The sequence below is a fragment of the Bos taurus genome, chromosome 19 (assembly GCF_002263795.3).
Source record: "Bos taurus isolate L1 Dominette 01449 registration number 42190680 breed Hereford chromosome 19, ARS-UCD2.0, whole genome shotgun sequence".
Classification (NCBI taxonomy): domain Eukaryota; kingdom Metazoa; phylum Chordata; class Mammalia; order Artiodactyla; family Bovidae; genus Bos; species Bos taurus.
Genome location: NC_037346.1, coordinates 14,536,358 through 14,564,208, shown reverse-complemented (window position 1 = coordinate 14,564,208; position 27,851 = coordinate 14,536,358). Strand labels below are relative to the sequence as shown.

Here is a 27,851-nt window from a genome sequence, read left to right as displayed (position 1 = left end):
TCTAAATTTCAGAGCTATCCTGGCTATGGACAAACTACTGAGCCTTCATATGGACAGAACTATAGCGGCTACTCCAGTTATGGACAAAGCCAATCAGGTTGGACTGATTTGTTAAATTTACTGTTTTAGAAGTTAAGAAATCAGAACCTTTCCTAAATGTGTATCCATTCAATCTTTAGGTTATTCACAGTCCTACAGTGGTTATGAGAATCAAAAGCAGAGCTCATACAGCCAGCAGTCTTACAATAACCAGGGACAGCAAAACGTGGAATCATCAGGAGGGTAAGGAAACAGTAGAGTGCTGAGGTTGTGTTGGGAAGTGAAAAGAACACTTTGGGTGTTAAACAGTTTTCACCAAAAAGTCCTTGCTTTAAACACTTTTTTCAGAAAAGTATTGATGAAGTATGAATTTCATAGTTTTGTGTTATAAAGAATGTGGAAATTGTCAGTTGATATTTTGTTCTTTTCATGTGTTACTTATAAAATTAGTTCAGCTCTAAATGAATGCACGTGATTTAAATGTTAATGGACCTTTGCTTTATCCTTTGCAAATGGACCTTTGCTTTATACCTGAGATGAAATAAAAAAGCTGCCTGTGTGTACTTACCAATGTTTACTTTTTATTTCGATTTTATTTTTTAACCATTTTAATGTCTTACCTTTTCAGGGACACAAATATTAAAGAAAAAGTGCCAAAAACTATCCACATATTTCAGATACATTAAAAAATGTTTTAATTGTTAATATAGGTAGGTGAATATTAGCAATTTTACAGGTCTTTTTTTTTTTTTTTTAATAATTTTTGGATTTGAGGGGCCTGTCCTTGTTATTAATTTTAATAATAGCAACTTTTTTTTTATTGTGCTTTACCATTTGTGAAATGCTTTTGCATTCCCTAATGTAATTGGGAATGCACTATGAGATAGTACCAGTAATTATCAAAAGTAAAGAGAAGTTGTTAAGATTATATAGCCTTCCAAGTTACACAGCTAAAAAGTGAGATAGAAATTGAGGTCACTAGTATTTTTTTTATCTCTGCAGGAAAGAAATTATTCAAAAGAAATTATTATAAGTGAAATTCAGTTAAATAAAAGCATTGGGGAAGAAATTAGGAAAAGATTTATGAGATCACATTTATCAGTCTTAATAGATAGGAGAGTGCTTTGAAAAGTAGAAATGGAATACAGGCGTAGGGAATACTATCCCAAAAGCATGTTACGTTAGCAGGTTCTTCAAGTCCTATTGGTTAGTTTTAAATTTAAGGAGAATCTTTTTATAAGGATACATTTTTGGAAATGAGACATCTAAGTGTGGCCCAAAGAGAAATGTTAGATTTGGTTTAAATCATTCTCAAGGACATTCTAGGATTCTTGACCATTGTTGTCATGTGCTTTGGATAGGGAGTTGGGGAACATCCTGATCTTTATTAGATGTTTTGATCACTTGATGCAGAATAAGATGTGACTATTAAGATAGGAGGCCATTTTTGTTCCCACTCCCCCCCCCCCTTTTTTTTTAAAGTAACTCAAAACATTAGAACTCAAATCCAATGAATACTCCCATCCTGAGAGCAGGTAATTAATAACCATATTGCTCAGAACCTGCTTAGAATCTTTTTTTTAATTGCCAGAGATAATAAAGCAGTCTTCTTTGATACTTAGACTTCTTTTCAGTTAAAAAGTGGCATCACAAAGCAAGTTCCTTCTACTCAGCAGACTAAAAATTTGAATGATTTAATTGCCAGTTTCTAATAGCAATATTTTATACTATTGGACATGCTTGCTGCTGCTGCTAAGTCGCTTCAGTCGTGTCCGACTCTGTGCGACACCATAGACGGCAGCCCACCAGGTGCTCCCGTCCCTGGGATTCTCCAGGCAAGAACACTGGAGTGGGTTGCCATTTCCTTCTCCAATGCATGAAGGTGAAAAGAGAAAGTGAAGTCGCTCCGTTGTGTCTGACTCTTAGCGACCCCATGGACTGCAGCCCACCAGGCTCCTCCATCCATGGGATTTTCCAGGCAAGAGTACTGGAGTGGGGTGCCATTGCCTTCTCCGATATGATTAGAAGAGTATACTATGCTTAGAAGAGTATATTATGCTTAGAAGAGTATACTAATGATAAGGTTCTAAAGATAAGAAAGTAGTCCCCAAAATATTAAATACGATTTTCTTACTTCTCTATAGTTTTCGAAAGTGTGTGATTTTTCTCATAATGCGACACCTCTTCAGTGATAGTAGAATTATTGTTTGAAAGTCATTCCATTGGTGATAAGATTCTCTAGATACAAAAACTAGATGATTCTCATCAGAAAAGAGTAGTAAATGTGGTTGAGGTCTTATAGCAATCACTCAGTTGGCTTAACTACAGTAAACAGTCCTGTAAAGTCACTTAAGTTGTTGATCTCTGTTTTAGCCAAGGTGGAAGAGCACCTTCATATGACCAGTCAGACTATGGTCAACAAGATTCATATGACCAGCAGTCAGGCTATGATCAACATCAAGGCTCTTATGATGAGCAGTCAAATTATGATCAGCAGCATGATTCCTATAATCAAAACCAGCAGTCCTACCATTCACAAAGGGAAAATTACAGCCACCACACACAAGGTAAGATATGCTGACCTCTTTTTTTTTTTGGTTGTATTTTCTTTTTTTTTAATATATATTTATTTTAATTGGAGGCTGATTACTTTATAATATTGTATTGGTTTTGCCATACATAACATGAATCCGCCACTCTTATTTTTTTTTTAACCTTCAGAGAATTGTTTGTATATTGAACTTTGTTTTGAAAGACCCAATACAAATTCTAGATTTCAACTGTAAAAATTTGGAGTGACCTTGAACATATGTTCTTTCTCATATCCATCAAAGTTAGTTTCTTAGATTGATATTTCTGAACTTCTTGGAGACTCCAAATGGTCACGTGGTGTTTTTTTTTTTTTTTGGTGGCTAATTAAAAAATTTTCTTTGTTGTCTCAATAAAGTGATCAGTTGACAGTGCTGCTACTGCCTTTTTTTTTTTTTTTTTTAATTTGAAAATTTTGTATTTTTTGACTACACCATGAGGCATGTGGAATCTTAGGTTTCTAACCAGGGATTGAATCCTTTCCCCCCTCAGTGGAAACACGGAACCTTAACCAGTGTACCACAACAGGGAAGTTCACACTACCAGTTCTTTTTTTGGTGGTGGTGCTGTATGTGATTTGAGAAAATTATGACCCTATATTAACCTTCTCTAACATCACACCACTTTATCTTTACTGTGGTATTTAAGAGTCTGACCAGCCATAAAAATGAATGCTTCAAGGGCAAAGGTCCTGCCTTACTCATTTTTATACCTGCTTAATAAATATTTGTTGACTAGTTGAATGAATGACTTAGCAACTGAGTAAAAGAGAAAGTTCATTCACTAAATACCTTATTCAGTGCATATATTCACTACTGTTTCTCAGTTTGAAAATCTGGTTATTCCTTATCTGTGTTTTATTTACATTCAGATATTTTTGACATGAAAAAAAGTAGCTTTTAAGATTAGGGTGTTCTTTTAATTAACTAGAGTTCTGTACCTAATGTACTTAAACTATTTCGTGTTACCATTACATCAAAATGTGTTAACTATGTCACCGTTTTGCTGTCTAACTTTGGTAGAATGGGATTTGACACAGGTATAATTCTCATACATTTAATTCCAGATTGTGTTACAGTGACTTGCATTTGAGTTTTGTGCACAGGTACCATTTTCTGAAGGTCACAGGTGATTTAAAGAGCCATTTAGGATTGTGTTGTGGAAAGCCTTTGTCAGAAATTTTAAGTTACTCATGTATGTTTGTATTAATTTTCTTTTCTATAGATGACCGTCGTGATGTGAGTAGGTATGGAGAAGATAATAGAGGATATGGCGGGTCACAGGGAGGAGGTAGAGGGCGTGGGGGATATGACAAGGATGGAAGAGGTCCTATGACAGGATCAAGGTAAGTTTTTAGGTACAGATGCCTACTTTTTTTTTTTTTTTTTTTTAGCTGGTTTGATTCCATCATCTGATTTCGTTAAGATGCCTAAAAAAGAGATGTTCTAGACAAGAGGACAGAAATTCAAATTTTATTTTCAGTGTTAAGATGTCACATAAATTACCTCAAAATAGATTTTCTTAGCAGTTAGTTTTTGTGGTATTAAAACCAGTGGAGAAAAGTCCTCTATTATAATGTGGTTAAACCACTTAACAATATTTTTCATGCCAGAGCTATAGACTCTAAACTCATTTAAAAGATGACTCTGGGAAATCCAAGTGTTTCAGTCTGTAGAAAATAAAAGGTAAGTTTAGAATTCTAGATTGGAAGATAGAGAGGCTGTTCTTTAATCTTGAATCCCCTTGGGATGGGAAAATATTAGGAAGCAATAGCAGAGTATTAAAGTTGAGGTTGGCAGAGGAGAGAAAGATTGTATGTAACTGAACTGTTCTGTTCCTATTTTTAAGTAAATAATTACTGAAATAATTAGTACAATGTCACATACCATTGTGTATTTTGTCTAGACTAAGCTGTGGAAAAGGAATGACTTTTTAATTCAGCTTTCCTTTTTTTTTTAATTGTTTTACCAGGTTTTGGTATTTACTTACGGCATATGTTATGAAAGCTGGTTTTAAAATTACTTTCAAGTATATCTGTAAATTTAGCACTTTGGCTCTAAAAACAGGAATGAAAAAATAGTTGGCACTTACTGTCCTCAGGTGAAATTTGTACCTTGCAAATTTCATGTATAAAATATATAGGCTTGAAGGATAATTTGTGTTCTTTGGGAATTGAAATTGTCAGCAGCATGTTAACTGGCAATAATACCTCAGTACTCTTTTGCTTCTTAGGGACTGAGTATCTGTTCCCTGAGGTAACCTGAGAGAATCAGTTACATATAGCACTGTTAATTTTTCAACTGAGCCAGGGATTCTATCTCACTGACTTTTTCTGTTTAGTGTGCAGTGCTTTGATCTAACAAATCTAAAGTCTAAACATATTTGAAAAACATTTATAAGACTTGAACATTAAAAGTTTTGATTAATAGCCAAAGTCAATGTATTAAGGTAGAGCAACTCTGTTGTATGCCTCTTCGTTATCCAAGAGGATAGTGTATCATGTGGATATAAGTGAACAGTGTACAGGGATACAGTGCTTACTCTCTATCCATAGCTTCCACCCCTCAAACAGCATCTCAGACAGGATAACAGGTTACGTGCTTTTCCAGGTAATATGTTTTAGATCAGTGGTCCCCAACCTTTGGCACCAGGAACTGGTTTTGTGGAGGACAATTTTTCCACAGTGGGATTGGAGGGGGATGCTTTTGGGATGATTCAAGTGTTTTACATTTATTGTGCCCTTTATTATTATTACATCAGCTTCACTTAAGATCATCAGGCATTAGATCCTGGAGGTTGGGAACCCCTGTTTTAGATAATTAGCTGCCTTGGGATGCTATATGTTTTATAGTATATCATAAGTTTAATTTTCATAAAGAGGTTATAATTATATGTATAGATTACCTGTTAAATTATGTCTGAGAATAGTAGAATCCCACTTTTTAGAAGGAGGAGAGTAGGGAAGTCGTTAAAAATATGTTTTCAACTTTGGTAGATGACTTATCTTAGAATCAAAGAGTTGAAGGACTTTTCCTGATAAAGGAGGAAAGATCCATAGCTTAACCAACCCTGGTATTTTAAGCACTTTGATAACTCTTTGGCAACATATTTCAGTATAATTTTTGACCCAGGTATTGAATCATGAGCTAAATTTTTGATTTTTAAAAATTTTATTTAACCTTAGAAGCCCTTCAAACAAAATCTTATAGACAAGCACAATATATATTAGGTCAAAATGTCTGGTTCAGGTCAGGGTAGAATTTGGGGGTAGGGAGGGGTTTTGCCCAGTTGCTATCTATCTATCTATATATATATATATATATACACATACATTCCCTCCCTCCCCCTCTACTCCCCTTCCCACCCCACTAGTAAATGGAATGTACATAAAAGACCTTTTTAAGAAATTTATGTAGTTGCTTATGTTTACTTTCTATACTGGATTGGCAAACTTTAGTGAAAGGCCACATAGTAAGTAATTTAGGCTTTGCAGGCCACGTGTTTCCTGTTGCAGTTGCTCAGCTCTGCTCTTGTAGCACCAGAGCAGCTATAGACATATAAATGAATAAACATGGTTTTCTTCCAATAAAACTTAGTTTATGGGTACTGAAATATGAAGTTCATATAATTTTCATGTGTCACAATATCTTGTTCAGGATGTGATTTTTTAGCTTACTTACAGGAGTAAAGTATTAAAAAAAAAAAAAAAAAAGGCCCAGTTTCAGGGCTTGCTTTCCTGTACTTGGTTTTACATTTAGGTACCAAAATACCCAAACATCTTACATTAGTCTTCATTAACACTCCCATTTGTGTTTGTAATCATCTTATTTAAAAATAGCAAGATTGAAAATATCCTTTCAGGGCTGTTTGAAGAATATCTGACATTAGTTGGGTTTATAATTAAAGAAGAAGGGGCACAGTTTGCTGGTGAAGGTGGGATGGGTGGTAAAGGATGGGACATTCTTAAGACTCAGGTTGTTGACTGCAGAAAGAATTCGGACCAAAGAGATCTGTGAGCTTTCCAGTTACCAAAGAGAAACATGTGAAGACTACAGGAAACAATGTTTTTCTTTGGAAAAGCACTTGCAGCAAAAAAGATTTCTTATTGTCATCTATTAAGTTGGTGCAAATGTAATTGCGGTTTTGAACTGAATTTCAAATCATTATAACCAGGTTCTAACACATCTTTTGACAACAATAGAAGCTGTTATAATCAACCATTTTTGGCAACGACAGATAAGTTTGTTTATTCCTGTAGCATAAAAATCCATGCTTCCGGATTCGATGAAGGCTTGGAAAGCATGTTCTGCCTTCTACTGGTTATGGAAGCATTTTCCCTGCAAAAAGTTGACGAGATGCTTGAAGAAGTGGTAGTTGATTGGCAGGAGGTCAGGAGAATGTGGCAAATAAGGCAAAACTTTGTGCCTAATTCATTCAACGTTTGAAGCGTTGGTTGTGTGATGTGTGGTTGGGCCCTTTCTGTTGACCAGTGCCAGCTGCAGGCATTGCAGTTTTTGGTGCAATCAATTTGCTGGGCATACTTCTCAGATGTAACGGTTTTGCTGGGATTCAGAAAGCTGCAGTGGATCAGATGGTCAGCAGGCTACCAGATAGCGACCATGGCCCTGTTTTGGTCCAAGTTTGACCTGGGAAGTGCTTTGAAGCTATTTCTTAGTCCATCTACTGAACTGGTTGTCACCAGTTGTCATTTAAAATCCACTGTTTGTCATAATTCACAATTGCATTGAGAAATGGTTGTTGTTGTAAGAGATGATGACACTTCAAAATGGTTTTTTTGATTTGCGGTCAGCTTATGAGGCATCCACTTATCAAGCTTTTTCACCTTTCCAGTTTGCTTCAACTGCCTAGTAATCATAGAATGGTCAACATTGAGTTCTTCAGCAACTTCTCATGTAGTTGTAAGAGGATCAGCTTCGATGATCCTCGCAGTTGGTCGTTGTCAACTTCTGATAGCCAGCCACACACTCCTCATCTTCAAGGCTCTCATTTCCTTTGCAAAATATCTTGACCACCTCTGCACTAATGTGTTCATTAGCAATTCCTGGGCCACATGCATTGTTGATGTCGTGCGTTGTCTCTGCTGCTTTATGACACATTTTGAATAAGAAAATTGCCCGAACTTGCCTTTTGCCTAACATCATTTCCCTAGTCTAAAATAAATGTAAAATAGACATCAAATAATAAGTCAATTAGCAAAAAAAAGTGAGAAATGTGCATTAAAATGATGTGTAACATAATCACATTTATTTATTTGTGAGTATTACAGTATCAAATAGCAAAGTTCAACAATGCAAAACCACAATTATTTTTGCACCAACCACATAAAATGCCACTGACCTTCTAGTGTACTAGCAGCTTAAAGCCATAATTTTTCTCAGTGTTTTTAACTTTATCATTGCAGTGAATGCATTGTAAAATTACTAAAACTAGATAATCATTTTCCATTATTAGTATGTCATCACATTAAGTAGTTTTTTAGGCTTTAACATCTCAAGTCTCAAAAAGTTACCTTGAATTTTTAATGTTCTTAAAAGAGTTTTTGAATAGCTTGCTTGGAAATGTGCATGTGTGCTAGTGATAGTCCAGACAGTGCTGCCCAATAGAAATATAATGCGGGTCAGCAGGGAGCTACAGATGTAATTTAAAATTTTTTAGTAGCTACATTAAAAAAAGAAGTGAAGTTAATTTTAATAATAAATTTTATTCTAATATATCAAAAATATATTATTAGTATAGAAATTGAGATATTGCACATTCTTTTTTTCATACGAAGACTTTGAAATCCATTTTGTATTTTACGTTTAGAGTACATGTCAGTTTAGGTTCTCCATATTTCAGAAGATCAACAAACAGCTGCATATAGCTAATAAATGCTGTATTGGACAGTGCAGCTCTAGAATGATAGATTCTTGGTCTTCTGAAATGTTGATAAGTACTGAATCCAGAAAGCCTTTTTACCACACCTATATGGAATGGGAGGAAATAGAACATAAATACTGAAACTTCCCTGTGGTTCAGTGGTTAGGACTTCTCCTTCCAATGTAGGCGGTACAAGTTCATCTCTGGTTGGGGAGCAAAGATCCCACATGCCTTGTGACTGAGAAGCCAAAACAAAACAGAAACAAAAAAGATTTTTAAAATGGTCCACATCAAAAAGATCTTAAAAAAAAAGAACAAATAGAGCTACTGTTGAGAAATGGGATCTAAATCCACTTGAGTCATTTATGTTTGGAATTAATATTAGTCTGGCGTGCTGCAGTCCATGGGGTCACAAAGAGTCGGACACAACTGAGCAACTAAACTGAACTGAATGTTGGTCTTCATATCCAAAAAATTACATTCTGGACTACTGGTATGAAAAATCAAACATAGTTTTTTTAAGAACTAATCTTTTTCAACTTTAGCTACGTTGCTTTTTCTCTCTGGGTATTGAGTTTTCTGAGAATAAAAATTCCTGTATTCACCTGTAACTTTTGGAAGTTTTAGTCCTTGAATATAGATATATTTGGAGTTCTAAAAATTAAATTTTGGAAATAGAGATTCTGTCGAAGAACATTTTCTTTCTTGGCAAGCACCTGAAATTAAATCTGATTGTCTTCTCTGAGTATGTAATGCTGTAACAGTGAAGGAACACTCAGTCTACCCTTGAGTAGGCTTCTCGTCATTTTGAACCTGGGACAACCATTTCTGTAGTTGAGTCAAGAATATACAGTTGATTTTCTTATGCAGGGGACACTCAGTCATACATTTGAGTATGGTTATATTATGTCTCTAGTAAATACCTCTACTTCTTTACTTTAAAACATTCTTCAGGAATTCTTTGTGTGTACAGTTTTGCTTTTCCTGGGAAGAGAAAAAATTTGTTGTGGCAAACACCTTGACTCAGATGTTCATATGCCTTCGTGTCTTAATTTGCTAGTGAGGCCTTAGCTTAGTTTATAGAAAAGGGACTTGTAACTTGATTGTAGATTTGACAGAAAGATTCATAACCAAAGGCCTGTCTTCCATTAACTGATTTGGTAGTGGTACTATTTGAGGTTTGTTTACTGTATTTAATACAATGTTTCCTGGTAAGGAACTGTAATTAATTGAACTTGCTTAATAAGGAAAGAAAAGTGTTGAAATACTGGAAATTGAAAGAAAGCCCCACATAAAATCATAGATTATCTAGACCAGTGCTTCACTCACTGTAATATACATACGAACTCCTTGGGGATCTTACTAAAATGTAGATTCTGATTCAGTAGGTCTGGGTGTCCTTGCTTTTCTGAGACACTTCTAGGCTCTGCCTTTGTTGCTATTCTATAGACCACCTTTCAGATAGTAAGGATGTAGACCAGCAATCCCTAACCTTTTTGGTACCAGGGACTGACTTCATGGAAGACAATTTTCCGTGGACTGGGGATTAGAGGGATGGTTTGGGGATGATTGAAGTGCATTACATTTATTGTGTACTTTATTTCTAATCTAATGCTGCTGCTAATCTGACAGGAGGTACTGGTTGGGGATCCCTGGTGTAGACCCTTATTTTGTGAGAGAGGAAACAGAAGCCAAGGGAGAATTACTGACTGGTCTATGTTTTCAAGATTGATTAGTGATAGTTAAGACTATATATCCTGAGTCTCTTAATTTGAAGACTGGTACTTATTTAATATACTGTGTTTGAAGTGTTCAGCTGTTGAATTTTCAAAGTGCTCGGTAATGATGACTTAAGTTAAAATATTATTATATGGAGGAATAGGAGATTATAAACCTATTCAGATATTTATTTTATATCCCTTTATATTTTACAGGGAGTATGTCCTTTTTTTTTTCCCTTCTTATTTGTTCAAAGTTGTATTGCTGGCCAGAATAGATACTCCAGGAACTAGATGATGTATGAAATTGTGTATTTTCCCCCCATTGCAGCCAGATATGAACAGTTTGATTCTTGGTTAAGGTGACAGCAAAATAATTCAGTGGTATCTCTTCCAGCACTTAGTTGTGAAAAATTTCTATTTAAAAACAACAACAACAACTTTATCCTGGGTATTTTAATGTCCTGACATAGGAATATGGGCTTTATATTTTCACTACTTCTTTTATCATCATTTCTAATGATCATATGCTCATCTTTGAAGAAATCTGAGATATCTTGTTTCTAATAAGATTTTTAGCAGTTTAATCTCAGAACTCTGGCTTCCTTTCCCTAAAGAGTTAAGCAGTGATAAAAAGGCCATTTAGAAGTATGGGTTGACGGGAGGGCTTGGGTAATGTTCTGAAAGAGAGGTCTTAGATACTCAACAGGAAACTATGTACTTGAAAGACCTGAGCTTCTCTTTGTCTGCATAGCCTTGAAATAGGCTTATTCTCCTTTTTAGATTTCCTGGGTATCAAACAAAAATTAATAGCAAATTGAGATCTTGTGTCTATAACTGTATACCAGTTTCAAGGGAATTTTTTTTTTTAACATCAAGGTAGTTAGAATAGACTTAAAAAATTCTTTCTCATTTATTCAGAGGATTTTTCTCAGGATGGCTCAGAAAACCCATCTTGATGGCAGAGTTATTATTAAAGGGACATTAGTACATTGGAGAAGGAAATGGCAACCCACTCCAGTGTTCTTGCCTGGAGAATCCCAGGGATGGGGGAGCCTGGTGGGCTGCTGTCTATGGGGTCGCACAGAGTCGGACACGACTGAAGCGACTTAGCAGCAGTACATTGGAATAGTTTCTTTGGTTATAGTAGAAGATGAGTAGTAGTAGAAAATTAGGTATCACTATCTGAAAACTTGTTGATTATTTTTATGTCCGTATCAGCACATGAATCTTAGAAGATAATATGGTTCAGTTAAGAGAAACAAACTTTTAATGTATGAATATTTAAAGAGTTCCTTGATAAGAGAATTTCTTATATAAAGCTATGCACGCAAGGGGCATTGACTTAATGGCAGTGGAAATTGCCAGTTAAAGTCATTTCTTGTGGAGTGTGTAGCATTCTGTCTCTGACATAGTCTCCTGATTGGTGTGCAGAGCACGGGTTGGCTTGAATTTCAGCAGTTCTGTGATGAGATCTAGCATATGCCAATTTAAAGTTATACTTTCTGCTAGCTCATTTTGCTAGGTATCTGAATGATTTGAATTTTTAAGACTGCTTTCATTCAGTCTCACTTTTGTGTGTATTTGTACCTCGCTTTTCCCCTCATCTCATAAAACCCACTGTTTGATATCACAGTAGAACATAGTGCTCGAGCTTTTTCCTCTCCCATTCTGTCAAAATTTTAACCTTGCTTTTTATTCTTCTAGGCCTTTTCCTTTTTCTCATATTTAACAAAAATATCCCCTTGGAAAGAATGTTTGCTCTAGTTTAGCATTCTTCCTGTTGTGTCTTCAGTTTAAGTTGATTTGAATAGTATCCCTTTGGCTTGGGGTTGGGAAGATTTTAAAGTAAGAGTATATTAGATAATGTTCTGTAATGCTCTTGAAAAGGCACCCTTGTGGAAATAGATCCTTGGGAAAACATTTAGGTGAAAACAACATTTTGAAGTCTATGAAATGAAATTTACTGGAAAGTTAGAGGTGCTACTGTTTCCTGGGCACTCTACTTGAGACAGTTAAGTGTAGATTGAGCCCAGGGCTCAGCACATTAGAGACTTAAGGAAGAAATCATTTCTTCAATTTTTCCTCTGCAGTGGTGGTGACCGCGGTGGCTTCAAAAATTTTGGTGGTAAGTGCTGAGTATCCCAAAATGTTTCAGTGGAAATGCTATATAAATCTAAAAGCCACCAATATCCCGCAGACGTAGTCTAAGCCCTTTCTTATTCTGTTGAGGCTGGTGTGTGTTGTGTGCTTTAAAACGTTATATACATATTTATCTCAAAATATTAAAAAGACAAAGTTGATCTCAAATAGTCCAATGGGTTTCTACACAGTGAATTTGCATGAGAGTCTGTGGTGACCAATGAATGAGACCGTCACTGGATTTTGTCAATAACGTTTTTTAATAAAGGTAGCTGACATGGTGTTTTAAAATTACTAGGGTTTTCCAATCAGCCTTCACAGTCAGAGCTTAACAAAAGTGATACTAGCATAACGCCAAAGTGGCTGGTGCCGTCTGGGACAAGCTTAAGGGCATATTGACATTCATCTTGATTTCTTAAACTTTTAATAAAACTTAGTTTATATATTTACTTTGTAAATCTGTGATGGTTACTTACAAGGATTTTGAAAGTATTGACTTTTCATGCCTTGGTTATTATTACTGTTTTAAATGATTTCTAATGAGTCGCCTTAAATAGCTTTCTTTTTCTTTCTCTTTTCTTTTCCCTTAGGTCACAGGGATTATGGACCCAGACCAGATGCTGGTAAGGTTTATAATAGTTTGTGACTTTGCCATTAAGGAAATCTTAGTTTTCCATTTTTTCAAAGGAAGAATATGTGTGTTTGGAAGAGTTAGGACAGGAGGAAGATTTGACTTGATAGTATTGCCAGAACCAGGAAGCTTCCCTTTTAAAGATGTTCCAGCAAGAAAAATTCAAGGGGTTTGGAAAGTTTGCTCAGGAAAATCACTCTTTGTGCTTTCCCCTGCTCCCTCCTCTTGCTTTTGTGAAGAAACACTTGATTTTGTATTGCTCATTAGCATTATTTATTTAGTGACTACAAATCAGGTACAAGAGGATTCGTATCATTGGGGAATTAGAAGTAGAATAGCTGTGTTGAAGAAAATGTGTTGGATTAATAGTCTGCTTAATGGGCCTAAGAAACCTGAAATCATATATGAGAGAGTTGTCTTATTCTGCGCAGAGGTCACTAATTTCACATGCCTTTTTATTTTCAAATGAGGTTCATGGCTACCTGGAGCCTTTTGGAAGTTATGATTTAGATATTATTAAAAATTTGAGTTAAAATTTTTTAATATATATTGAAATCAGAACTTGGTTTTTATTAAGATCCAAAAGTACTCTATGTGGATGTCAGTTTCTGAATTATCTTTTGATGGACTGAATTTTTGTACATCTTTCTTACTTTGTTGTACTAATCCAAAAGTATGTGAGTAAGGTAAGGTGTGTGTCAAGGTGCCCCTAATTATCTCATGAGTATTAACATATTCTGGTTAAGGTACATAGATTACGTAAGAAGTCCACACTCCAGTATCATTTGTCTCTTATTTATACCCTCTGGTATATATAAAGCTTATTACAGTGAATGGGAAGTGAGCAATTCTGCTGGCTTGCTTGGAAGTCCAGAGTGTCAGATTCGGGGAATTTCTACCAGAAAGCCTTAAAAGTATTGATTAGCCAGAAAGAATTAAAGCCCTCCAAAGAAAGGAATGCTACTTTATACTGACTTTCTTCATCTCTTCCTGAGCTTGAGTCCTGTATCTGAATTTGAAGAGTAAGATTTATAAGATCTTCAAAGTGTGGACTTGAGCCACTTTTCATGAAGTTTAGTTGTAAGAATTGACCTACCAAACAATTACTGTGACCACTTTGTATGTTTATCATAAGAGGTTTCCTGTATTGGTCCTTCTTCCTTTTGGTCATAGAAATAGTTGAATATTGGACAATAAATTACTGTTCTTGGTTACTAAACAGGATATAGTTAAACCTAAGCAGTATATAAAATTAATCATATATATTTTTTTTCCTTTAGATTCAGAATCTGATAATTCAGATAACAACACAATCTTTGTACAAGGACTTGGGGAGGGTGTGTCTACAGATCAAGTGGGAGAGTTCTTTAAACAAATAGGAATCATCAAGGTGAGTTAGAAGTTGGCTTATGTTGCAAATCTCATAATTATTAACATTCTGGTTAAGATACATAGATAATGTAAGAAGTCCACACTCCAGTATCACTTGTCTCTTAAAATTCCCTGATGCATGTGTTCACCCCTGGCTGTAGGCCTTTGCTGAATTTGCTAAATGCATAAAGATTTTATTCCTTGCTTTGTGTTTACCTTTCCGCAGCCTTCCACAGCTTTGGTTTTCAATCTTAGTACTCTAAACATAGTCTCTGCCTACCTCTTAAAATTGTGAGAACCAAATGAAATTGTGTGAACATTTTTATATTCTGAAATACCAACATATGAAAACCCAAGTTATTACTAACAACTTTTTATGTTGGTATTTAATGTCTGCTATATATTTGCCCAATATAATAATGCTTTATTTCATAACTTTATTGTACTTAAGCGTCTTGTGCACTGTTTCATTAATAAATTTTCATCTTCAACTAGAAAGAGGCATTTAGAGCAGTGTTAGTAGATTTTAGCATTTGCCTGAAATCAGGTTTTTTTGGGTGTCTATGAAATTACTTGAATTTTTTTTCCGCCTCTTGGAGAGCAGACATTTCTTAAGAAATTAACACATGAAATATGTTAAAAAAATTATCATAGTTTTGAAAAGTAAAAATTCTTGTCTTCCACTCCCTTCTCAGCCAAATCCAGTGTGTACGCCTTATTGGTAATTTATTTGCTTGGTGAACGTTCTTCTTGGTTTTTTTTTTTTTAGTTTTACAAGGTAAATGTTTATATGAAGCATTATGTTTATTTCTTTGTGGGTTTGAGGAAATTATATATGGATAAAACAGTATGACATGTATCATTTTTATAGTTTGCTTTTCACTTAATGTATTTTAGATTTTCCTTTTCAGAACCTACAGATAACTCCACTTTTATGTTAAGTTGGTAGTATTTATAGTATGGATATGTGAATTCCTTTAAAAAAATTAAGTTTTTAATTTTCTGTGTGGTTCATCACTTTTTCTTAAAATACTAACACCAGCTTGTTCGTTCCTCAGACAAATAAAAAGACTGGAAAACCAATGATAAATCTATACACAGACAAGGACACAGGAAAGCCAAAAGGGGAGGCAACAGTATCATTTGATGACCCTCCTTCAGCTAAGGCAGCCATTGACTGGTTTGATGGTATACCTCATTCATATACTTTCAGTGTGTGGTTTTGATAAATGTTTTCTGGTCTTGAAGTCAAAATATGTTCTGGTAGACAATGATTATCTTCATATTTACTTTTTTAGATATCCTGTTGAGAATACAGGCCAGAATTCTTATGTACCTGTAGAAGTGAGATGAACTGTTTCTTTGTCTAAAATATTTCCTAATGTCATCCTTTGTGCTTGAGGCCACCCTCATAGAAATGTGAAGGGTTGGCCTGGTTAACTATAGTCTTTTAAAATTTAGGTTAATTTCCCTTCAAATACAATGTTAATATGTAGTAGAAGACTTGTACAATAAGACTTTTTTTCCCCTGAAAATAAGAAAATATTAAAAAGTAGAAGAAAGGAGTAAAGCTTCCATAGTCTATATAGAGAAAACTACTGGTATTTCTTCCAGCTTTTTAAAATGTATTTTAAAAATAGTTTTATCATTCTACTCCAAATGTAGTTTTGTCTCATGCTTTTATTTCCTTGATGTCTTACCATTTATTGTTTTTGTTGTACCTTATAATGGGGCTTCCCAGGTGGCGCTAGTGGGGAAGAACCCACCTGCCATTGTAGGAGAATAACACTGCATGCTTTCTGTAGTTTATGAGCTAGGCACAGTTCTAAGAACTTTATGTGCATTAACTCAGATCTTCACAGTAACCCTGTTAGTTTTTTTTTTATTGCTTTTATTACCATCTTACAGATGATGAAACTCAGGCAGAGAGATAAGTAATTTCCAAGATCACAGAAGAAGTGTAGAGTTAGGGCTCAAATTCAGGCAGTTGGGCTGCACTGTCTCTGAAGAAGTAAATTGTGTCTGATTGATAGGCACATGTGGTTTCTCCCAGTTCCAAGATTATTGCACCTGTGTCTTCCAATACATAGTTGCATTTTAATCTTTTGCTCTGCTGCTGCTGCTGCTGCTACTAAGTCGCTTCAGTCGTATCCAACTCTGTGACCCCATAGACGGAAGCCCACCAGGCTCCCCTGTCCCTGGGATTCTCCAGGCAAGAACACTGGAGTGGGTTGCCATTTCCTTCTCCAATGCATGAAAGTGAAAGAGAAGTCGCTCAGTCGTGTCCGACTCTTAGCGACCCCATGGAACTACAGCCTACCAGGCTCCTGCATCCGAGGGATTTTTCTAGGCAAGAGTACTGGAGTGGGGTGCCATTGCCTTCTCCGAATCTTTTGCTCTAAGCACATCTTATCCTCTCGCCTTTGAAAAGCCAGGTCCATCCTCCCTCACTTCTCTGTTTCATAGTTTCTGTGACTCATAAAACTATTTAGCTTATAATAGGTTAAAACAGTTACTGTGTCTTTCCCTCATAGGGCAAATGAGCCTCTTAACAGAAACTCCATAGTTCAGATCTTAATTACCAGGTCTTTGTAGAGCTTTTAAAATATTTATCCATGGTTTGTTTCCTATGTCAAAGAGCTTGCTATACCATTTGACACTGTGGAAGGTTGCCAGTCACAGCAATTAGAGTTTGCTGAGGGGGCTAAGACTCCTAGATTTATAACTATTTTATGAATCCTTGGGCACCTTTTTCTGATATGTCTGTTCTCTTGTTTAATATATAAAGTGAAAAGGCTAATTTTTGTCTCCAAGGCCCTGGGACAGCAGAATATGTGCATATGTACATGCATATAAATTCACAAATGCACACATTATTTTTAAAGATAACTACTTAAGATGGTACCAACAGTATATCGTAAAAATTGAGTTTCCTTTCTACCTTTTCACCTACTGAGAGTTAAGCAACAATAGGCAGTGTATAAATAGGCATATGTGTGCATATGCATGCATGCACACACACACACACACTCATTCCCTTAAAGAAAGAAATGGTAGCATACTACATTCATTGGCTTTCATGTAAAAATGATTAGACATGAGCTTTTTTTTGCTCAGTAAGAAATGACTGTCTCCCAGTGGCAAATTTGTTCTATTCAGTAGATTGTGTCATATTTTAGTACCTTGACTCTTGAACGCTACTGTGTTTGAATTTCTGTGAGAACGTGTGAGTTATTTCTCTGAAATTAAAAATTTCCGAGGCAGTTTTATATTTTGTTAAGAGGTGGAAATGTGGAGTAGCATTTCTTCAAAACTTTTTTTTTTTTTTAAGGAAAAGAATTCCACGGCAATATCATTAAAGTGTCCTTTGCCACCAGAAGACCTGAATTCATGAGAGGAGGTGGAAGTGGAGGTGGGCGACGAGGTAAGATTCTTGTTCACAGGCTTGGGTATTACACAAAGGGTTAGATTTTCTGTCTTAAAGTGAGATACAGAAAGATAAATAAAGTGTTATAACAACTAAGAAAGGATGGAAAAAGGTTCTAGAAATCCCTTTGGAAAGCTGTATAATGCAGTTTGTTTCAGTTGGAAATTAGGAGGCAATTTAACTGATTCCTAATTTGGTAGTTAATCTGACCTGTTTGTGAGTTCCCTGATACAGTTACTGCCAACTTGTTTATTTCTGTTGTGTCTTAATTTCTTAAATTTGGAATATGTCTTCTCACCTTATCTTTATCACTGAGATTCTCAAACTGAGGAGGGTACTGTAGAAATGAAGTTTCTTAGTGCATTATTTGAACTATAATGTGCACCTTGGAGCTTCTTCCATATTTCCTGTGTTGACTGAATAAGTAAAACCCCAAATCAAAGAATCATGGAGTTCTGCCATAAGAGGTTAATTTGGGGGGAGCAGCCCAGTTATTGATGAACACGTAGTTTTTTCATCTGATGCTTTTCCTCTGCTTTGTTAATACCTGCTACTGATTCTTCCCTCCTCCTTATTTACCCCAGGCCGTGGAGGATATAGAGGTCGTGGAGGCTTTCAGGGGAGAGGTGGAGACCCCAAAAGTGGGGACTGGGTTTGCCCTAATCCGTAAGTATCCCGTTTATTTTGGTGGATGTAGGAGTTGGGATTGGATTTGGAAGGTGCAAGAGGGGGTTCTGAATCCATTGGAAACAGTTGAGCATTTTATTTTCCTTCTTTCTTAGGTCATGTGGAAATATGAACTTTGCTCGAAGGAATTCTTGCAATCAGTGCAATGAGCCCAGACCAGAGGACTCTCGTCCCTCAGGAGGAGGTGGGTCAGCCTTAATGGCATCTGCTTCTAATCTTCTGACTAGCATTAAGGAGGCTTTCCATGATTCTGCTGGCCTTACTGGTTTTCATTTCCACCTGCAGATTTCCGGGGAAGAGGCTACGGTGGAGAGAGGGGCTACAGAGGCCGTGGGGGCAGAGGTGGAGACCGAGGTGGCTACGGTGCAGACAGAAGTGGGGGTGGCTATGGTGGAGACAGAAGTGGGGGTGGCTACGGAGGAGACAGAAGTGGGGGTGGCTACGGAGGAGACAGAAGTGGGGGTGGTTATGGTGGGGACCGAGGAGGTGGCTATGGTGGGGACCGTGGTGGGGGCTATGGAGGAGACCGAGGAGGCAACTATGGAGGAGACCGAGGTGGCGGCTATGGTGGAGACCGAAGTGGCGGCTATGGTGGAGACCGTGGCGGCAGTTATGGTGGAGACCGAAGTGGCGGCTATGGTGGAGACCGAGGCGGAGGCTATGGAGGAGACCGAGGAGGCTATGGAGGAGACCGAGGAGGCTATGGTGGAGACCGAGGAGGCTATGGAGGAGACCGAGGAGGCTATGGTGGAGACCGAGGAGGCTATGGAGGAGACCGAAGTGGGGGGGGTTATGGAGGAGACCGTGGTGGTAGCGGAGGCTACGGTGGGGACCGAAGTGGAGGCTATGGAGGAGACAGGAGTGGTGGCGGCTACGGAGGAGACCGAGGTGGAGGCTATGGAGGAGACCGAGGTGGCTATGGAGGCAAAATGGGAGGAAGGTGAGTATTAGAATGTATTCGCTAATGTTTCTACCTCACTGCTCCTAGATTTTAGAATCTAAGCCCCTTTCATCACATTTTCTTCTTGTCCAGTTTTTTATGACTTGAATTTCCCATTGTCAGCTCTTTCAGTTAGGATGGAGAAGATCCATTTAGTTCCCTACTTAGTAATTTCCAAAATTTATTTTGTTTTGGAAATTCTTGAGATCTTTATATTTGAATAATGTATGATAGGTGTGTGTATTCTTAAAGCTAAAGATAGTCGAGATTGAGAGATGATTTGAAACTGTGTAAATCAGGGATTCTTAATCTGAGGGGCAAGCATACCTTTTATAGGGGTGTGCTTTTTCAGTCACATGTGCTACCTTGCAGCTGTTTCTTTGGAGATTGTTGCACTTTTTCCAGATTAAAAATCACTGGTGGTACTGATGGGAGTGTGCGATGCACGTGTAAGTGTAGAGGCATAAAGAGTTGAGTAACCAGTGATGCAAAATAATTTCAATTACTGTACTAAGCTTCTCTATGTCAGAAACAGTATAGGGCAGCCAGAATTAGTATAGCATAGAGTTAAGAGCACAGAGTTTGGAGACAGACTATCTTCTTTGAAATCCTGGCCCCACCACTTATTATTAGCTGTGTGACTTAAAGTAAGTTACTTAACTCTTTAGAGCATTATATTCTCATCTGTAAAATAGGGCTAATGGCATTTAGCCCTATTTTGTGGAGTTGTATTAGATTATATTACAGCTGGCCATGATAATCACTGAATAATTGTTACCTATTAGTAATGATCATCTACTGAATACTTCTTGCTGCCAAGTCGCTTCGGTCGTGTCCGACTCTGTGCGACCCCATGGACTGCAGCCTACCAGGCTTCTCCGTCCATGGTATTCTCCAGGCAAGAACACTGGAGTGGGTTGCCATTTCCTTCTCCAACTGAATACTTCTTAGTGTGTGGCAAATTGTGTGTAACTGTCTTTGTATACTGGAGTTCCAGTCCCTCTGTCAACCCCAGGAGTAGATGTACTTTCCATTTTATGGAATAAGAAATGTTAGGTAACTTTTCCAAGATCATATAATAAGTGGCAGATCCAGAATTCTTACATGAATGTGTTTGCTTGCTTATTCCAGTAATCTACTCTCTTTAGAGTGCTGGAATGGCAAGGTCTCCAACCTGAAATACCACAGTGGTTTAGTCTTTATTCTAGATGAAAAAATTTTTAAGAGAATTAGTCACAGCAAAGCTTCTAGGAACTTTGTGTGTCTTAAAGCTGATAAATTAGACATATAGTAAGCACCTTCTAGAAGTAGAGAAATACACTAGGCATATTGTCATCCTTATAGAAATTTGTCAAGCAGATGCTAGTCAACAGCATCCTAAAGAAGGGTCTGATGCTCCCTCTTGGTAGAAAATTAGAATTTAGTCTGGCTCTTTATTTTTCATTCCTAGAAACGACTACAGAAATGATCAGCGCAACCGACCATACTGATGACTGTTTTGAATGTTCCTTTGTCTCTGACAAGATCCATAGAGAAATTGCCAGAGTTTGCCTGCTGCTTTCCTCGTGGCCTCTTCTTGGGTAGTGAAATTAAGTGACATTTGAATTTTTATTTGGGTGGGAGGGTGGGGACAGTTTTTCTTTTAGAAATGTCAGTTGAAATATCCCCCTTTAGGTTCCAGCCTTCTCCTTCTCAACTCTTGAAGCTAAGTGCGTTGTAAAATATTGCCAAAATGGAAAGTGTTTTGTAATACTGCAATAAAGAATGCTTGTTTTGTGGACTTTTGTACATTAGTGCATTGTTTGGTCACACGTAGGGTGCAGTTGCAGCAGACTTGAACCCTAAAGAATTAGGAAATGAATTCTACTTCATGAAATTAAAATGTTACTTCCAACAATATTTATTGATCTCCTACTCCGTTAAAAATAGTAGTTTCCAAGCATGACTGTGTGTCTGAACCACCCGAGGAGGTTGTAAAAATTCCAAATATCCTAGGCCTCATCCCAGGTCTGCTGGATTAGAAACTGGTGGGATGTGGGGAGGTAGAGCTGGGAATCTTATTTTAAGATCACCAGGTAATTTTGATATAGTTAGTTGACAGCTGAGTATCATTTATTTAGGGGAGTGTTCTAGATGCTGGGAATATGGAGGTACAAGAGCTGTGTAGAAGAGTTAGGGTTTGACAAGCCAGGGTTAAGATACCAATGTACAGAGCATGTTATTTGACATTCTTTACAATATTCTATCCTTACCAAGGATAAGGCACTGCATCAATGCTGGACATACTGCTCATCAAGCAAACAGATAGCGTATAGTTTGATAAGGGCCACAGTAAGAATAAATGCAAGGTGCTTTGATGGCTGGTTGAAAGGATACTTAACTGATCAGGTGGGGTTGGGAAGGCTTGATGAGTATTGAAAGAAGACTAGGAAATTGGTTAAAGTAAAGAGGCTGGGGTGAGGAAATGATGTTCCAGCAGAAAACTGACATGAATAAATCAAAGAGTTAACAGAATGAAGAACAGGGTATTTACTTGAAAACTGTATGATTGTAATTGGAAGAAGGAATTTAAGAATGGGCATGCAAAAGTTAAGATGGAGAGGTAAACCAGCTCCATGATAAGGTCCTTCCATTTCGTTTTCCCCATGCCTCCATATGGAGGCGTCATTAAAACATTTTAAGCAGGGGAGTGGCCTGACCTGAGTGGCATCAACGGAAAATTCTGGCTGCCTTGTAGAGAGGTTGGACTGGAGACAGAGTGGTACACCAGGTGAGAGATGATACTGGTCTGAGCTCAGATAGTGACTGGACAAGGAGGTAATAAATTTGAGAAATGAAGGGGGGAATTTGACGAGATTTGGCTGGATGTCAGAAGTAGTGGGCGGTGAAGGCAATGGCAACCCACTCCAGTACTCTTTCCTGGCAAATCCCATGGACGGAGGGGCCTGGTAGGCTGCAGTCCATGGGGTTGTGAAGAGTCGGACAGGACTGAGCGACTTCACTTTCACTTTTCACTTTCATGCATTGGAGAAGGAAGTGGCAGCCCACTCCAGTGTTCTTGCCTAGAGAATCCCAGGGATGGGGGAGCCTGGTGGGCTGCCGTCTCTGGGGTCACACAGAGTCGGACACGACTGAAGCGACTTAGCAGCAGCAGCAGGCTCCCTCCCCCTACAGTCTTGCACCTCTAAAAACCATTTTTCATAAAGTAGCCAACAGTATTATATGTCATGTCTCTTTAAAGTCCTTTCAGTGACCTCCTATTGTATGTAGGCTATAAATTCCTTACCTTGGCTTACAAAGCCCTGTGTGATCTGGCCTTTGTCTCTGCCACCTCATTATAGAACATTTATCCATATTAGCCTTCCTTAACCACTGCAGTCCTAGTTCTTAAAGGTACCAAACGTGCTTCTGTATATGGTTTGTCTCGGATTCTCTTTCCTCATGCTTACCTGGCTGACTGCTTCTCACCACAATGTTGGGTCACATCCCACCCTCCCTCCTAGGTCTTTGCTGGCCTTCCTATGTACAATACTTCTTCCAGTCACACTAACATCACCTCTTGTAATGTCATCATAGTACTTAGCACTATGTGAAATCTTTTTGTGGTTAATTTTTCTCCATTAGAATGTAAGCTCCAGGAGAGTAGGGAACCTCTTCTTTTGATCACTGTTCTACCCGATTACCTAGAACAGTGTCAGACACAGAATAGGTAGGTACTCAATAAATACTGACTAAATGAATCTATTACAGATTTGAGTCATTAATGTATAAATGGTAATTAAAGGGATGAAGTGGATATGGATAAAGCAAGACAGTAGTGGTTTTTCCATTCTCAGTGAATGCTAGAATTAGCTAGAAACTTTTTTACAAGGCGAAAGATGTCTGGGCTCCAATCCAAAACAATGGAATCTAAGAGGCCTGGCACATTTAAAAATCAAAAGCTGCATTTGATTCTGATGGTTTTGGAGACTAGAGAGAAGAGCCTAGGATGAAACCTTGAGAAATACCAACATCTAAAAGATAATAGAAGATATGGAAGCAGACTGAATGACCAGTGAGGTGTCTGTGGAACCCAGGGGAAGAGTGGATTTCAAGGAGAAAAACTACTGATGTCAAGTGCTCGAGTTGGCCAAGCTATATAAAGACTAGGGGCTTTCCTGATAGCTCGGCTGGTAAAGAATCCGCCTGCAAGGCAGGAGACCCCGATTCGATTCCTGGGTCGGGAAGATCCCCCTGGAGAAGGGATAGGCTACCCAATCCAGTATTGGGCTTCCCTTGTGGCTCAGCTGGGAAAGAATCTGCCTGCAATGCCGGAAACCTGGGTTCAGTCATACCTGGCTTCGATTCCTGGGTTGGGAAGATCCCCTGGAGAATCTTACTACCCACTCTAGTATTCTGGCCTGGAGAATTCCATGGACTTCTGGCCTGGAGTATGTAGTCCATGGGGTCGCAAAGAGCCGGACTTTGACTTTCACTATAGGAAGCATTCGTTGTTGATAGCAACATGGAGTTGTAAATTATCTTTGCACAGGATTTCTCAACCTTGGTGCTACTCACATTTTGGGTTGGATAATTCTTTGTTGTGAGGGGCCCTCCTGTACTTGGTAGGATGTTTAGCTGCCTCCCTGCCCTCTACAAGACACCAGTAGCAGTCCCCAGTTGTGACAACCAAATGTGTCTCTGGACATTACCAAATGCCCCTGGCTGGTGGGGACAGGAGGGTGGGGAGGAATTTCTGAGAATCACTGCCTTAGCAAAAGTGGTTTTGGTAGAAAATTGAACCCAAAGGGTAATAAATAATTATTTATAATTAAATAATTTAAACTTTAAATAAGTTATAATTAAATAATAGAGAAATGGAGACAGGTGATGTGAACGACGATTTAAAAACTTTGGTTATGAAGGGTGGTTAGAAATAGGATGAGGTAAGAAGGGGCGACATGACCAGGGTATGGGTTTTTATCTTTATTAAGATGGATGGGAATTGATTATGTTTATGCACTACTTGGAAGGAAGTGGGGATAATTGGTATTTAAATTCCTTGAAGGAATCGCCACACTGGAGGATTTTGCCTCAGGAGAGTGCTTCTTGCATTGTAATTGGAGGTAAGAATAAGTGCAGATGCTGATAAAAGTAACAGATGACTAACATTTGTTGGGAGCTTACTATGTACCAAGCTCTTAATAAGAAATTGGTGTGTGTTAACTCATTTAATTCTTGTAACAATGCTGTGAGGCAAAGAGGTATAGGGAAAAATACTCTTTGAATATGAAATCACAGGAGAGGTGAATGGTGTAAATGATTTTGATTGCTACTGGAAGGGCCTTTCAGAGGATACATTGAGGAACAGAGGCTCTGAAAGGTTAAGCAGCTTACCCAGTATCACATCTCTAGTTAAGTTACAGAGATCAGATACTAACTAGAGTATCTGGCCTTATGCCTGTGCTCTTAACTACTGTGTATAAGGATTCTTACAACAGAGATGGGAAGTATTTGGGGTAATTTTCATCTGATGTCTTTTTTTCCTCCCTGAAGAGAAATTGTAATGGTCTACTGAGAGTTGAGGAGGTAATGTGATAGAAAGTTTGAAGAGACTGTAGGAAATGTGACAAGAACAGAGAACGCTTGAAATAACTTGTAGGAAATAGGAAAGTATCGTCACTCATCACCATAAAGTTGCCAGAGAGCAATAAGGGCTCAGTTAAGATAGGAGGCAAGTATTTTGGGGGAGCCAGTCTATGGATGTGTGAATTCTCTCCACCATAATCAGCAACCTGGTTATAGGATCAGAGGCAATTTGATTCAGGGTTGGGAGTTTTATTAGTCAGGGAGAGAGATGCTAGTGGAAGTATGAGGCTAGTGAGGAGAGTGGTTGCTGGATGGGGTCTGGGCTGAGTAGAAATTATAGTGAGAGGGGGCTGGCTAACAGTGTAGGGAAGTCAAGAGCTTAGGGAGGGTTACTGATGAGATTCAAAGGACTGGTAGTGGGGTTAAAAAGAGCTAGATAGATGGGAGATTCGGGTCAGAAAGTATTACAGATGTTCATGAGTATTTTGGAGTTGGAGCCATTCCTGGGAGTGACAAGGGCCACAGAAATGGGTAGCTGGAGTAACTGGAAGGGAAAAGCCTTTGTAGCTGAGCTTAAGGACCAAGGAGCTGAGGTGTCAAGACGGTTGTCCATAGGGATGGTGATAGCAAGACTAAGATTCAGGCAGTGAATGAGAGGAAATAAGGAAGTGGGCAGAGGGTGGGAGAGCTAGTTTGAGCCAAGACCCTTAGGGAAACAATGACAGGAGATCGTGACATTGGGAAGGAATGCAGGAGGTGGAACAACATCTGCCGTTTCAGGAAGAGGCCAGTTCAAGAGCCAGATTTCACTTACAACACAGAGGGGTGAGAAATGTTTGAAGAGGTGGACAGTATAAATCCATTCCCCCCTGCCGCCCCATTAGTGGGGGTATCTAGAGATCCCATTAGAAAGGGAGGAGAAAGGAGGGGTCTTACATTTTGGATGGTGTCGAAAATCAGTCCCAGCAGATCCGGATGGTTGAGAAGAGTGGGCAGTTCAGGCCTCAGAGAAGTTGCCCCAGCTTGGACTAAGCATGTTTCTAAGAACATTGGGTCTAGGTAGCTCTAGTACTGGGAAGACTGGAATGTTGATGGTCTACCAGATGGTAGATGCTGTATGCAGACCTTTATGCTCGTACTGTCTTAAATCTGGTGAGGGCTGGTGGAATTAGGATGGAGGTCCTGCTGAGCAGAGCCTGTGGTATTTGGCTGAATAATGAGACCACCCCCGTACCCCCCCCCCCCCCCCCGCCCTGGAGAGATCCAGAAGTGTGGAAGAGGAAGGGTTGGAGATCTGTGGGCAGAACTTTGCAGGAATGGAGAGCCTAAAGTATACAGTAAAGGACTCATTTTGTACCCACAGGCCGTTAAAGTGTAAAAATGTTAGTTGCTCAGTTGTATCCAACTCTTTGTGACTCCATGGACTGTAGCCTGCCAGGCTTCTCTGTCCATGGAATTCTCCAGGCAAGAATACTGGAGTGGGTAGCCATTCCTTTTTCCAGGGCATCTTCCTGACCCAAGGATCAAACCCCAGGCTCTTTCATTGCAGGCAGATTCTTTGCCGTCTGAGCCACCAGGGAAGCCCACTTTTACTTTTCACTTCTACCCACTGTTAAGGCCCAGGGAAATTTAGGTTAGGATGCTCACTGGTGCAAAACTGTAGAGTGGACAAAAGAGGAAAAGATCATTTTTCCATCTTTGGCCTTTGTGCCACACTATTAGAGGCAGTGTTGCTTATACCCCAGAATAGTGATACCATTCCTTTGGTTTTTACTTAAAATTCTGTAAAGCAAAGCATGAATTTATAAGTGGTAGGGCAGGTGGGCAGATAAATCTCAGTGACATATACCATGCTGGATTCAGAATAACTGGACTACTCTAGAACCTGGTATGTAGGGCAGTAGAAGGGAACATTTGTTTCACTTTGGCCTTTCCTGCTCCAGCAGTCTTGCCTGGAAAATCCCATGGATGGAGGAGCCTGGTAGGCTGCAGTCCATGGGGTCACTAAGAGTCGGACACGACTGAGTGACTTCACTTTCACTTTTCACTTTCATGCATTGGAGAAGGAAAGGGCAACCCACTCCAGTGTTCTTGCTTGGAGAACCCCAGGGACGGTGGAGCCTGGTGGGCTGCCATCTATGGGGTCACACAGAGTCGGACACGACTGAAGCGACTTAGCAGCAGCTGCAGCTCAATGGAAAGAACTTGACCTCTCATTGACCTCTCAATAAGATCGGAGGGGTAAATGAAGGTAGCAGAGCTTTTTAAATCTCTGGTGGTCACAGGCTCACAGGGCAACACTGAAGAGAGGAATAGAGAAAAGAAATCTCCACTTGAGTGCCTTCTATGGAATACCAGGCACCAGTAGGTTCTGTGTTATTCTGACTTCCCAGGTGGCACCAGGAGATGTGAGAGATGCAGGTTCAATCCTCAGGTCGGGAAGATCCCCTGGAGGAGGGCATGGCAACCCACTCCAATATTTTTGCCTGGAGAATCCCCATAGTCAGAGGAGCCTGGCAGGCTACAGTCCATAGGATCGCCAAGAGTGGGACACGATTGAAGCAACTTTGCACACACGCACGTAATCCTAAGAGCCCTCAGAAGTAGTATGCATTCCCTTCATTTTGTAGGTAAGGATGGTTCAGTAACTTCTCCACAGTCGAAGATCAAGTGAGTGATGGGCCCTGGGACTTGATTTCAGATTTGTCTGGGCTTTTCCTTTTAATGGAGGACATAGCTTGTTGGGATTGGTGTGACCAGTCCTATTGGCCAAGGAAAACTGAAGCATTTCGTAAAATGAGGGAGGCACTAAGGCACTTCTTAGAGAGTAAATAGAGTCTGTCAGAGGGAATGACCCTA

The 27,851-nt window shown here is 38.7% G+C and overlaps 1 protein-coding gene across 1 annotated transcript in view; it reads left to right on the top strand.

Annotated features, from left to right (window-relative positions):
* The window catches only part of TAF15 (TATA-box binding protein associated factor 15), a 29,973-nt gene extending 8,769 nt beyond the window's left edge, over window positions 1–21,204 (top strand). Inside the window, exons 4-16 of the mRNA XM_005220048.5 lie at window positions 13–97; window positions 180–282; window positions 2,413–2,606; window positions 3,853–3,973; window positions 12,320–12,354; window positions 12,959–12,991; window positions 14,280–14,389; window positions 15,429–15,558; window positions 17,702–17,794; window positions 18,382–18,463; window positions 18,580–18,668; window positions 18,770–19,424; window positions 20,875–21,204. Of these exons, the coding sequence (XP_005220105.1) occupies window positions 13–97; window positions 180–282; window positions 2,413–2,606; window positions 3,853–3,973; window positions 12,320–12,354; window positions 12,959–12,991; window positions 14,280–14,389; window positions 15,429–15,558; window positions 17,702–17,794; window positions 18,382–18,463; window positions 18,580–18,668; window positions 18,770–19,424; window positions 20,875–20,914 (1,770 nt within the window). The 3' untranslated portion in view covers window positions 20,915–21,204. The remainder of the gene's footprint in view (window positions 1–12; window positions 98–179; window positions 283–2,412; window positions 2,607–3,852; window positions 3,974–12,319; window positions 12,355–12,958; window positions 12,992–14,279; window positions 14,390–15,428; window positions 15,559–17,701; window positions 17,795–18,381; window positions 18,464–18,579; window positions 18,669–18,769; window positions 19,425–20,874) is intronic.
* Window positions 21,205–27,851: the final 6,647 nt, after the last annotated feature.